Below are 12524 nucleotides of genomic sequence, written 5' to 3' on the forward strand. Positions count from 1 at the left end.
TATTCGATAGTTTCGACAATTTTTCGAAAATATCTCGAAAACTAAGGCCACGCAGCAGTTCGTGGTACATTTATTCAAAATTTAAATTTCTACAACATATTTAAAAATCATCGAAATCGGAGATTCCGCCCGTAATCTAAATAATTACCAAAAATTTAAACCTATACCGCAGTTCACCAGAGTCCATAACTGCGACGCGCAGGTTGGAAGATGGTGGGGGAACGCAGCGAGCTCTCTGCTAATCGCTTTCCACTTCGTTTGGGAGTATCGCCAATCAGAGCGAAGATGCGTACTGGAGATGCGCGAAGAACGAAAACTGGTCTTTATCGGAGTTATGGACTCTGGTGAACTGCGGTATAGATTCGACTATGGAAAAGGATCTCCATAAGTTGGTCGAGGTCGAACTCTGTCGAACTCTGAATTCCGCGTCGGTAACTGTCGGTAACACAGCCCACGTTTGCTCATCGGTATATAAGGTTAAGTTAACCTAGTTCACAGATGTTTTTGAACAATTCACCACGTGTGTAAAACAATGTATTAGAGAAATTGTCAATTTTTTTCGAATATTTACATTTATTGTATAAAAATGTCGGTACCTGATAAAGTTTTGATGCGAAAAATTAAGAAGAGGGAAAAGAAGAAGCTGCAAGTATTACAAGAACGAGAACAACAAATACAGAATGGTAAATATAAAATTATCATATAAATTGCTTGTGTTATATTTTATTTTGTTATAAAATTATTAAGTTTAATTAATAATTCGAAAGGCGAAGCTGCACTTGATTCAGAAAATAATATCGAGGAAAATAGAATGGAAACTTCAAACGGATTAAAAAGGCATATTACCGAAGATGGAAATGGAGTAGTAAAAAGTAAGTTACAGTAACAGTTCTCTTACGTTCACAAATTATAGTTCACTTTTTATACAATATATAATATAATTATATTATATTACAGAAAAGAAAAAGAAAGTAAAGAATGAAAAGAGGTTAGAAATGGAAGAGGATGATGTTAATACTGGAGTTGAATCAAGTAATGCTTATACGAGTGAGAATGATGAACCGAAAGAAGATAACAGTGATAAAACCACCACAGATTGTAAGTACAATATTAGACTTTTATTATATACTTTTTTTTAAATCATTGAATGTGTATATTTAATTGATAAATTTTATTTTCTAGTACCTGGCTCTACGATAGGTTTAGAAGTAACAAAAGATACGAGTTTCGAAACGCTAAAAGAATCAGTATGCGAAAATACTCTAAAAGCGATCGAAGATATGGGTTTTAAGAACATGACAGAAATCCAAGCGAAGTCTATTCCACCGCTGTTAGAAGGCCGAGATTTGGTTGGCGCTGCCAAAACTGGATCTGGAAAAACTTTGGCGTTTTTAATTCCAGCAGTGGAATTAATTTATAAATTGAAGTTTATGCCTCGTAACGGTAAATAATTTATGCGAATAAAATGTCTCTGATACGAGTAACGTATTACGTTGTTTTTTCTAGGCACTGGCTGTATTATTATATCTCCAACCCGAGAATTATCTATGCAAACGTTTGGAGTTTTAAAAGAATTGATGAAATATCATCACCATACATACGGTTTACTAATGGGTGGTGCTAGTAGACAGACAGAAGCTCAGAAACTTTCAAAAGGAATTAATATCGTGGTAGCTACACCCGGTAGATTATTGGATCATCTCCAAAATACAGCAGACTTTTTGTATAAAAATCTTCAGTGTCTCATTATTGACGAGGCTGATCGTATATTAGATATTGGTTTCGAAGAAGAACTTAAGCAAATTATTAATATTTTACCAAGTTAGTATATTTTCTCTGATATAAACCTATTGGTATTTAATGGTCGATAAGAAAATTATGATGCCACAATGTGACATGTTGCAGAAAAAAGACAAACGATGTTATTCAGTGCAACTCAAACTAAGAGAACCGAGATGCTGACAACTTTAGCTTTGAAGAAGGAACCAATTTACGTCGGAGTTGATGACCATCATGAAAAAGCGACGGTAGAAGGGTTAGAACAAGGTTACGTAGTTTGTCCTAGCGAGAAAAGATTCCTACTTCTGTTTACGTTTTTGAAGAAGAATAGGAAGAAAAAAGTGATGGTTTTCTTCAGTTCTTGTATGTCAGTAAAATACCATCACGAACTTTTAAATTACATCGATTTACCAGTATTAAGTATACATGTAAGATTATATATATTTATATTTCCTCGCATGTACAGTACCGAGCATAGTAACCCTCCTTTTGTAAGCTTCCCCTTCCTCAGGCTCTTACTCCTTTCAATACACGTTCCCGAATAAAATGACGATGTAGAGGTGAGGGAGGACCCTATATGTAGGTCTATGGGTCCCCACCACCTGCGCATAAACATTTACACGAGAAAATTTGATTTTATATCTATTTTAATAACGCCATTTTTTCCTAAGGAAGACTAGTCGATACTGTACAAGAAATATTCATATTGGTGTTAAGGCGACAATTTTACAATTTCCAATGATATATTTTAATTGAATTATAGGGAAAGCAAAAACAAACTAAAAGAACAACAACATTCTTCCAATTTTGCAATGCCACTTCCGGCATACTTCTCTGTACTGATGTAGCTGCACGTGGACTTGATATACCAGCCGTTGACTGGATTGTACAATATGATCCACCGGATGATCCAAAGGTAAATTACAAGTAATGTATTAATATTAAGAGATATTTTTAACCAAGAATTTAATTTAATTAATACGATTTTAGGAATATATTCATCGTGTCGGTAGAACAGCGCGTGGAGAAGGTAGCAGTGGCCACGCGCTATTAATTTTAAGACCAGAAGAACTTGGATTTCTTCGTTACCTTAAACAAGCTAGAGTACCAGTTAACGAATTTGACTTTTCGTGGAATAAGATTGCTGATATTCAGTTGCAGGTAAGTGATATAATTTTCTTTCCCCGTTAGACTTGTGCACAGTTAAAATAGATTTAGCAAGGTAAATATAAAAATAAACCTGTCGGATTAGAATACATAAATATTTTAAATTCTGACTTATGATTGTCGAGTATTGTGTATGCTCGAAAAAATGTAAAGTATTTGAAAGTTTCAAATTTAAAACTTTAAGTCGAACTTGGTCCAATTCGTGACAAAGCTGTTATTGCATCCAGTTTCTTCTTGAGTGACAATTTTTTGCTGATCGCGTATTTTCGGTATAGCCCGTGCAAAACTGCAATGTTATTTCCATATCCTGATCACGTGATGTGGAACGCTCCATGTATGATCTATTTTTAGCCATTTAACTGCCACTTTCTACGGAATTGAACAAGTCAAAAAGACAGATCTCGAGATTTAAAAAACAAAGATCCAGTTGCTGATTTCATTCTTTAAAATCATTCAAAAGCATGAAAAATAGAAATATTTAATTTGTATATTTTTTATGCAATAACCGATATAAAATATAAGAAATATCTATTGAAAAATTTATACATTGTAGTTTCTGTCAGTATCAAGCATATTAATAATGGTAATAATAACAATAGCAAAATAGCAATTATCATTATTCGTTATTATTTCTAAATTATTTCTTTTAGCAGATATTAGAGCAGATATTACAAGTTCTACATTTCAAGAAATTAATTATCGTGTATCGTCTGTTTTAGCTTGAAAAGTTAATTTCGAAGAATTACTTTTTAAACATGTCGGCGAAGGAGGCATTCAAAGCATACGTAAGAGCGTATGATTCTCACCATTTGAAACAAATTTTCGATATCGAAACATTAGATCTAATAAAGGTTGCGAAATCTTTCGGATTTTTGGTACCACCAGCTGTGGATTTGAGTATCCTTTTTTAAATTATACTTGACGGTACACGGATATCGTATGGAAATGAAAAATATTTTATTTACTATTTGCATAAATTTTATTAATCTTTTATTTAAATTCATTTATAGTGCGAAAATTATTATATTCCTTAACATAATTTCGTATTATAGAAGTAGGCGTAAGTAAAAATTCAAGACCACGAAAAAAATTAGGTGGAGGAGGTTATGGATATCTGAAGAGCGGGAACAATCCAAATTCAGAGAGGCAAGTACACCGTAGCAAAACCTTCCGGCAAGTAAATAAACGTGAAAAAGATGGTCGACAATTTTCCAGATAACCGTGTTTGAAAATATCTAATAAATTCATTTTTTGAATTTTTTACCTCGTTAATTTATAATAACGTTATTTTATTATTAATTTTAATACTGAAAAATAGAATATTTTAAATAGCCACTGTATTATATAAAATATATCATTTAGAGAAAGATGTTCACAAAAATTGTAAGCAAGATACATATGTGTTTACATTCTTTTCCGCAGTAAAATTGAATCAGATAGTTAAAATTCAATTGAAAAGTAATCTGTAAATTGTTTCATTCAATATATATGTCTTTTATGATTGAAATTTAAGAAACATCTGAATATCGATATTTTGAAGATTCTGTACGTGAAAGAGAAACTAGAAAGTATATCCATTGATTGTGGCTTGAAACGACACAAGAGAAATACTTAATAATATGTGACACCCACGCAATTTCTCAGCAGGACCATGTATGGTACATGTTGTATGACGTCAGTGCTACTTTACATTAACCAATATACGTGTGTAGGCGCGTTGGATGTGGCGCAAAAGGTAACACTCGTGGGAGAACGTTAAGGCGACAGCCTTCGATAATCGATTGTTTGTCTTCTAACAACGTCTTGATAGGTTACCGTAGGTAACTTGTACTTCCGATAAGCGAAATTTCAGCGTACATGATTACATTATACTTCTACAATGTTGACTAACAAGAAAGGTTAACTAAGTGGTTCATCCCGATCGTAACAAAGGCCTTGTAAATGAAACGTATAGAGTATAGATTCGCTTTTGTAATAAATACTACATGCGATATCAATTACATTCTACAGTTACTTTTTGATACAAAAATACATAAATTAACCCTTGAACAATGGAGCTTGGGTTAATCGTGACCGAAATTTACAAAATATGTACAAGAATGTTAACCTAAAGTTAAATTATTTTTTGAAAGGGCTCTCTCCATGGTCCGCTGCTCGGGAGTTGAAGCCGCTCCACTGTCTTGAATGAAATGAAAAGTTTGACTGAAGGGAATTGAATGACGAAAAGATAAATGGCATTGGAATGGAGTATTATAATTCGATCGGCGTTCGGAAAAGTATATTCGTTTTAGAAAAAGCGAAGAGGCTGCGGTACGCGGTTTAAATCCATGACTAGTTAAACGAAATATCGGGTAGTAGTGCTCGTACCGCACCTGCTTGACCGTGAACGTACCAATAATCGAGGGTTAAGCTATCTTTTATTATAATCTCATTCGTTATAAATGCTTGACGGCATCGCCGAATTTTTCTCTGCTTATTCAGAAGAAAACAAACCCACGCAGGTTATTGGATGTGACGCAGTGTATCGCTCATGGCTCATGCCTGATGAAGCGTGAAAACAAACCCGAATCACCCTTGTGTGGCCCAGTTCGGACTAATTCTGTCCCTATTTACTATAGATAGGAACACAGACTAGTCTGTTGCCCGACTCGACTGTACGACCTCGCCCTTGCGGACACACGGGACACCCACTATCTACTCCCAAGCGAGGACCATGTCCCAAGAACCGTCGTCAATGGAAACAAACATACATATGTGCGTTGTAAAGCGATTGCTTGTTCGGTTACGTGAGAGCGATCGCGGGAGAACAGCTTCACCCCCGGGAGCTGCCACGTCCACATGAAGCAACAGGGGTGGCGCACCCCCACTGTGTATATGCATATTCGCTGCTACACGCGTTTCAAACGTGTTTCATCTAAACGGATTATAGGTATTAAAAGTTAACTAAAATAACTTGATATCGTTTATCAAAATTACACTAATTAAAAAATGAGGTTATCTTTAAAAAATCCCATTACATTTATTCGTTGAACGCAAATAATAAAAGACATCTGAGTACTTCCATGAAAGTCAATTTAACGAATGTATTTAATAGATACAAGGTTGCAATTACGTGCACTTCATAAAAGTTCGATCGCAGGATATTTTTTGCAACATATCGATCGATGCCTAGTTCCAATCTGATGCGAAATTCTACATGATTGCGAAATGAAAGTAGGCAGGACCATTAATTATGCATTCTAAAGTATACTGCTTCGAGATTATAATGCAATCGAACACATTGATACATTGTAACGGGATAATTGGAAGGGCATTGAATTAAAAAACGAATAAAATATTCAAATTATAAAATTTATTCAAAATTAAAGTTTCCTAGTAACAAAATATTTTCTGATAAGTTGTTTTATCATATATTATTAATGTCGTATATACGTTGGTTGTAATGTAACTAAATCCCTGTTGCATATTTAAACGATAGAAATAGAAATTTACGAAATATAATTTGAAGAACATCCGTGTGTAACGTTTGTTAAATTTTAATACATCGTATACATGGTATTTAATTTCTTTGTTTACAAAATCTACCTTTAGCCGACTTTAAAATATCGAGTTAACGTTGAGATCTAAATTTAGTTTCCGGTTTATTTAAAGCATCGCATACATTTCCGTTGACGGTTAGTTATTAAATTTATTAAATTTCAGAAAATTATATACGAATCATAGTATGCGCCAATACATAGAAGCTAAAGTTAAAAAATGAAATAAAATGAAACAAAGGATAAAGAATTGTCGTTGTTACAAATACGTGTTTTTTCTTTTTTGCGACGAACTTGTAATTAATCGGATAAAAGTGAATAAGCATATTGTTTGTGACTAGGGCAGCGTTCTCGAATATCATGGATTCTTGAACAATAGTAAAATATTGAAGAAAATTCGATATTTCCTGTTAATAAAAAGAGTTGCACGAAACGATTGATCGATTCATAGATCGAGTAAATCTCAGGGCACCATGGTAAACGATCGCGTCCCTGAATTATTCAACTTGTATACGCGGCGATGGTATGGCGCGTACCTCAATACTCGCGCGTACGGAGAGGCCGTATATGGTAGTGGGCGGTAGCAGCGCGCCGATACACAGAACGCAAGAACCGATGCGCGGAAGACAGACGCGCAAGTCGTGCACTGCGCATGCGCTCGAACTCCGGAATCTATAGGTATCTTGACGCGGCACATGCACGGATGGAGCAGTAGAACCGAGAATTTTGTAGTGCGTGTTTGTTTTTAATTTCGTGATCTACAATTTAACTTTTTAACCTTAAACAGAGTACAACTCCCAAGAAAGACTACGCTATCTTTCTCTCTTTTTCTCTCTCTTTTCGTGTCTCTGTACCACACGGTTGTCCAATTCTTCCGTCTTTTCCTCCTTGCATCTCTTTTCCCTTTTTCTCCTATCCTTCTTTTTCTTTCTTTCCCTCTTCCCCTTCCTCCTCCTCCTTCTCCTTCTCTTCCTCCACCTCCTCCACAAACCTCCACCGCCTTCTTGTTTCCCTTTCACCTCTCTCCGCTCTCCACGTTCTTTCTCGATCTGTCTATCCTTTCGGTTTTTCTGTTTCTCTCGCTCCTACGTTCGCTCCCCCTTCTCCTCATCCTCCTTTTTCCTCCGCACCTCCTCCTTCTCCTTGCACATAGTATACCGACTTCGCTATTTCTAAAAACGTAACGCAATCGTGGCGACGTATGCGAGGAGCGCGCCAGAGAAACCACGAGCGAGGAGGCGCGACGTACGAAACGCGAGTTGTATTAATTACCAGAAAATAAATCGTGCGGGAAACAATCGGCAAAGCGAAAAGTGATATTACAGTGAGATATAACGGAAAGATCTATGTTAACGTTGTGCAAAACCGAACGTGAAAAGACTGCTATCGTTTTAGATCTTAATCGCAACATCGTCTGTCTCTTACTCGTTTACGTTTAACGTTCACTCTTTCTTCCGTCTCCCTCTCTTTGCAATATCTTTCTCTTTTATTTTTTTTCTCTCTCTTTTGTACATTTATTTTCTATTTTCGCGTGACCGCCATAGGAGTAATCAAGTAATTGCGATGTGTGATACTACTAACACAACGACGCAAAGTATAGCGGACTATCTGTCACAGTTACTAAAAGATAGAAAGCAGTTAGCTGCTTTCCCTAATGTCTTCATACATGTAGAGCGCCTACTAGACGAAGGTAAGCAACCATTAATCCACTAATATCTTCTATACCTTGTTCGGTAATGCATCATTTCATTCGCGACACGCCTTACTTTGGTTCGCATGATTAACGCCCACAGCGATTTATACTTTGAGTTTGATCCAAGCACGTTCCACATGCTCGTGATACTTTTACCACGGTTCTCGATGCCTTACGGTATACGCGTCAACGTAAGTCCAAAGAGAAAACGAGAAAATAAAATAATGAAAATGAAAAAGAAATATGTTCAGTCAACGCCTGAAAATGCTAACTCGTGTCAAAGAGAGACCGGTTCTCGTTCCTCCGTAGTTTGCCATAATCGGCAACGAACTGCCTCGCAAACATCGTATCTAGATCGTGTGTCACGTGTTACGCGTCCCGGTGTCTGTTCGTCGTGTCTTCGAGCCAGCCGTTCACTTTATTTTTTCCAATTTTCTACATCGGACCGAGAAGAAAAGGAAATTAGCTTACTGAACGTAAGTCGAACAGAATAAAATTACAAATATCATGCGACTCGCGATTCCTGCGATCTGAACGTAATTCGATGTAGACCGTACCGGAGCCAGCCCAGTTCGGCTCCGAATCATCGCATACCAGAGAGGAAACAAGATATGAAACGAAAGCGTGGGAGGGGGGATTGTCAGTGAAAATGAAGTGAACCAAGTGTGTTGAGAACAGTGACCGAGAAAACCAGAAAGCTTGTGATACATGTAGCAAACTCGTGTTCATCGTGTACGTTTTATATTCTTGTGACTAGGACTTATCTCCTTGGTACAAATTCGATGAACTGTTGGTGGAGACAGTTGTGAGAAAATATGTTTCGATATTCTCGTGGTCGTATACGCAACGGTATTCGTAGATACCGATCGAGCATCGCTCGCAATACGATTTATGTATGATTATAATCGATGACCGATCGTCCGTGGTCGATTATAATCGATAACCGTGATCCATGGTCGATTATCGTAAAAATTGATTAATACACCCCCTCGAAAATTTGTAAAATCAGTGACACACGCGTACTTGAGTATTATCTGTATTTGGTTATTGGAGAACGAGGAAACTGGAGTTGACGATTCAAAAGTTAGAGAAAGTTGTGGTATGTACTTATTCGGTTACAGTGAAATGCTGAAAGTTATCGATTTATAAATTAATCGCAGAGTTTTTATATTTTCAATTGATATTACCATACGTATTGCGTTCGATAACTTAACTTCTGAATTTTTATGCACTCGTTATGAATTTTTTAATCACAACGGATAACCTAAAATCTCAATAATTCGATACATCCCTATTGAAACTCAATTTTATATTTCTTCACGATACACGTATCGTATTGTATCTCTATTTTAATTTAATAAAGCGATTGTAATTTTCAAAATTAGATGTTGGATTATTTCGGTACGTGTCGTAACGCGGTTGGATATTTAATCTTGCATTTAAACGGATCGAGCGCGCAACATCTAATGCTCAAGAAATCATGAAACTATTTTTCCATCGCGAACCACTACTTAAGGTTATGCTCGACACAAGCGCCTATGTATAGAGCTGGGAAGGACAAATACCATAGAAACAGCGTGTTGTCATCGCGTGAAAATAAATTGATTTTCATATTTATTATCCATCCTTTTTTTTCTTCTTTTAAATCAAGTAGCTTAACCTTTCGTGCGATAAAAGTAGAACCTTATGTCTGTGATTTTAATTTGTATGCTTCTTACATAAATATACATTTTTTTTATGGTAATCGGGAGTCGTTAAAACGTGACTACTTTTGAAGGGATGTACTTGCATGTATACAGTTCGTTTTCCGGTTAAGGCATGATCGGTTTAAAAAAATTATCAAAATTTTTATTTTAACAATTGGTTTTTCAATAACATGTAGGTTTTATAAATAGTTTTGAAAAATCAGATTAAAGTTTTCTTTTTTTCTCTTTGTTAATTTATATAAAAATAACATTGTTTAAAATATATGTACATATGTGCATTCGAGTCGTCTATACTGTTTCACAGGAAATGTGTCAAATGGCGTTTACGACAAGAACCGGTTTCACGAAAGCTCTCGGACTTGTTGCATTCCTGCGAATATAGTCCTGTTGATGCAAAGAAATTTATTTATTTAAACAGTACATTAATTCTGCTGTTAAATATTTAAACTGAGTTGGTCCAAGTTAATGTACATACGAATATACATATTTATAAAAAAAAACTATGTTTCTATGATATGTACATTATATTATTCGCATAAATCGGTGTTCTTGTAAAAATTCTTGTAACGTTTGTCAGCAACTTGAAGAGCGATTTTTTGGAAAGATATCTATAACACTTATGATAGTATAGACAGTATAATAATCTCTGTAGTACTTTTTTATATCTTTAGGTATTTAATCTGTCCTTTTAATAAGAATTAACATTCTGATTGCCACACTGATGTTGAAAATTGTATTAAATATTTTTATTTGAACAAATCTTATTTGTTATTTTCATAATATTTAATTCAGTAGCGCAATTAAGGAGGGGATCTGAAAGGTTAGTTGACCCTTATTAAGAAATTGAAACCTTTTCTTCTCCTAATAAATAGCGAAATATTTAAAACCTCAGAAATCGTTGTAGGAAATAAACAGAAATGAAAAAAAAAATTGTTTGACCCCTCTATCTGACAGTTATGATTGCGCCATTAATTTAATTGCATCTATTACCCATGATTCCAAGTATTTCATATGAGTATTTCTAATTAGCTAAATAGAAGAATTTCTGATAATATGGATTACTAAGAAAATCAAGCGTTACATACTCACATATGAATGATGTGGCAGTCAAAGTGTTAAAATATATGAATTATACTGGAGACTCAAAATTTGGAAATTTCAAAATTCGAAGCCCAAACTCAAAATTTCAGAGTTTAGAGCGTACAGCTCAAAATTCAAAAATTTCAAAACCGAAAGCTTAAAATTTCAAAATTTAAATTCCGTAGTTGAAAAAGATATTACATAAAACTTTCCCTAGTAAGCATATTTAGGGTAGTAGTGAAACCTTTTTTCCCTAGAAGACCATTTTCCCTAGGGAAGCTTACCGTACATACATATCTGTGTAAATGAATAAGAAAAGTAGATAAATTTGAATGCGAATCCAGTGGAACAAGGAAAAGTAAAAATGGGTAAATAGTATGACCCAGAGCTAGATCTTGTAGACAATATTGTTGATCGTGGTGCATCGTTTACGTTGGCCCAAGCGTATTGCAATCGTGTCCGAAAGATCTATTTCGAACACGACGTAGCAAGTTTTCTCGGTGACCTAGTGGCGCGAATAGAACTCGTTGTCAAGCGCGTCCTTTCGAAACTGTCTAGCGAAAACTTGGACACACACGAGGTCTAGTTTTCTTCTGCTACTAGGTCGTTGTGCTTAATTGTTTCAAGTGGAATACGTATGAAATCATACGGGTTATGAAACGACGAATATATCCCTAGCTGAAGATTCAGATTATTATAATGCATAGTATAAAACAACGGTAGTCGGTACAATTTCATTTGCATGGTTCTCTTCTAATCATTTTACCGTGGTATAATTTTCTTCTCGCTATTGACCTAATCTGCTTACAATCATCCGCAAGATTACACACTGCAATTATCGTAACATCATAATGAGATAAATAGAGTGCCCCATTTTCTGTTAATGAAATATTTGATGAAAAACGAATATAGATCTCTGCAAACGCATTATCGATGAAAATATTAATTTTGATTGTTTGCGTCTATAGATTGCAAGGACATAGGGCAAAAGTCGAGATTATTGAAAATATTTCATTGGAGACAGATAACCGTACAACCTATTCTAGTAAAACTATAACACTACACGGATATTTTATACTCTTAATTTATTGTAAAATTTGATGATAAATTTAGTTCATTTAATTTTGAAAATATTTAAGCGCGGGGCCCAGGGCAAGTGCCCCGTTGCCCGGTGCCACTAGAGGCGCCCCTGCTTACGATGTAACGATTAGATCGCATGTTCTTTGGGACAATAAAACGTGTAGAAATCGCGTTTGAAAATATATCTGAACAATTCTAAATCAACAAGTTGGTCGTTCTGAATACATAACTTTAACCGAAATACGTAGATGCACGTATTCGATGCATAAACATCGCGACGCGTTACGGTTTGTTGGTCGGTTTCCAAACTTCAATCATGACAATATATACGAGTATTAAAAATATCTGGTACACATGTAAGTGACGCTCTTAAAAATTATGTATCTATTGTCAAGTGAGAGAGATATTTAGATAAGAGTGAATGGCATAAATCAATTAATATAACTTTGTATCTTATATTACTTTCATTTTCTAAATTTTACG

The 12524-nt window shown here is 35.2% G+C and overlaps 2 protein-coding genes across 6 annotated transcripts in view; both read left to right on the plus strand.

Moving 5' to 3' along the window:
* The first annotated feature begins 387 nt into the window (after positions 1-387).
* On the plus strand, positions 388-7063 carry LOC114872108 (probable ATP-dependent RNA helicase pitchoune). 3 transcript variants are annotated; one of them, XM_029178925.2, is made up of 11 exons: positions 388-683; positions 768-872; positions 958-1098; positions 1183-1443; positions 1507-1821; positions 1906-2207; positions 2543-2695; positions 2770-2940; positions 3666-3843; positions 3999-4092; positions 5565-7063. In XM_029178925.2, the coding sequence occupies exons 1-11, from the start codon at positions 587-589 to the stop codon at positions 5566-5568; spliced, it is 1821 nt and encodes a 606-aa protein (XP_029034758.1). In that variant the 5' UTR covers positions 388-586; the 3' UTR covers positions 5569-7063. The 3 variants fall into 3 exon arrangements, with proteins under 3 accessions (XP_029034758.1, XP_029034748.1, XP_046140969.1); XM_029178915.2 differs by lacking the exon at positions 5565-7063 and having other exon boundaries at positions 3999-4943; XM_046285013.1 differs by lacking the exon at positions 5565-7063 and having other exon boundaries at positions 4002-4943.
* Positions 7064-7200: 137 nt separating this feature from the next.
* Positions 7201-12524, plus strand: part of LOC114872118 (protein held out wings) — a 29119-nt gene continuing 23795 nt past the window's right edge. For 2 of the 3 annotated variants that reach the window (XM_029178937.2, XM_029178947.2), the window contains exon 1: positions 7201-8172. In XM_029178937.2, the coding sequence (XP_029034770.2) occupies positions 8046-8172 (127 nt within the window). In that variant the 5' untranslated portion in view covers positions 7201-8045. The remainder of the gene's footprint in view (positions 8173-12524) is intronic. The other variant, XM_029178958.2, reaches the window with a different exon arrangement.

This window comes from Osmia bicornis, chromosome 3, assembly GCF_907164935.1.
Source record: "Osmia bicornis bicornis chromosome 3, iOsmBic2.1, whole genome shotgun sequence".
Classification (NCBI taxonomy): Eukaryota; Metazoa; Arthropoda; class Insecta; order Hymenoptera; family Megachilidae; genus Osmia; species Osmia bicornis.

What these genes read in the sequence shown, in the direction of transcription:
- LOC114872108 (XM_029178915.2), top strand. Translation starts at nt 587, where the DNA reads ATGTCGGTACCTGATAAAGTTTTGATGCGAAAAATTAAGAAGAGGGAA. An exon ending in TGATAAAACCACCACAGATT is followed by an intron (nt 1,099 to 1,182) that starts GTAAGTACAATA and finishes TTTATTTTCTAG; the next exon opens with TACCTGGCTCTACGATAGGT. An exon ending in TACCAGTATTAAGTATACAT is followed by an intron (nt 2,208 to 2,542) that starts GTAAGATTATAT and finishes ATTGAATTATAG; the next exon opens with GGAAAGCAAAAACAAACTAA.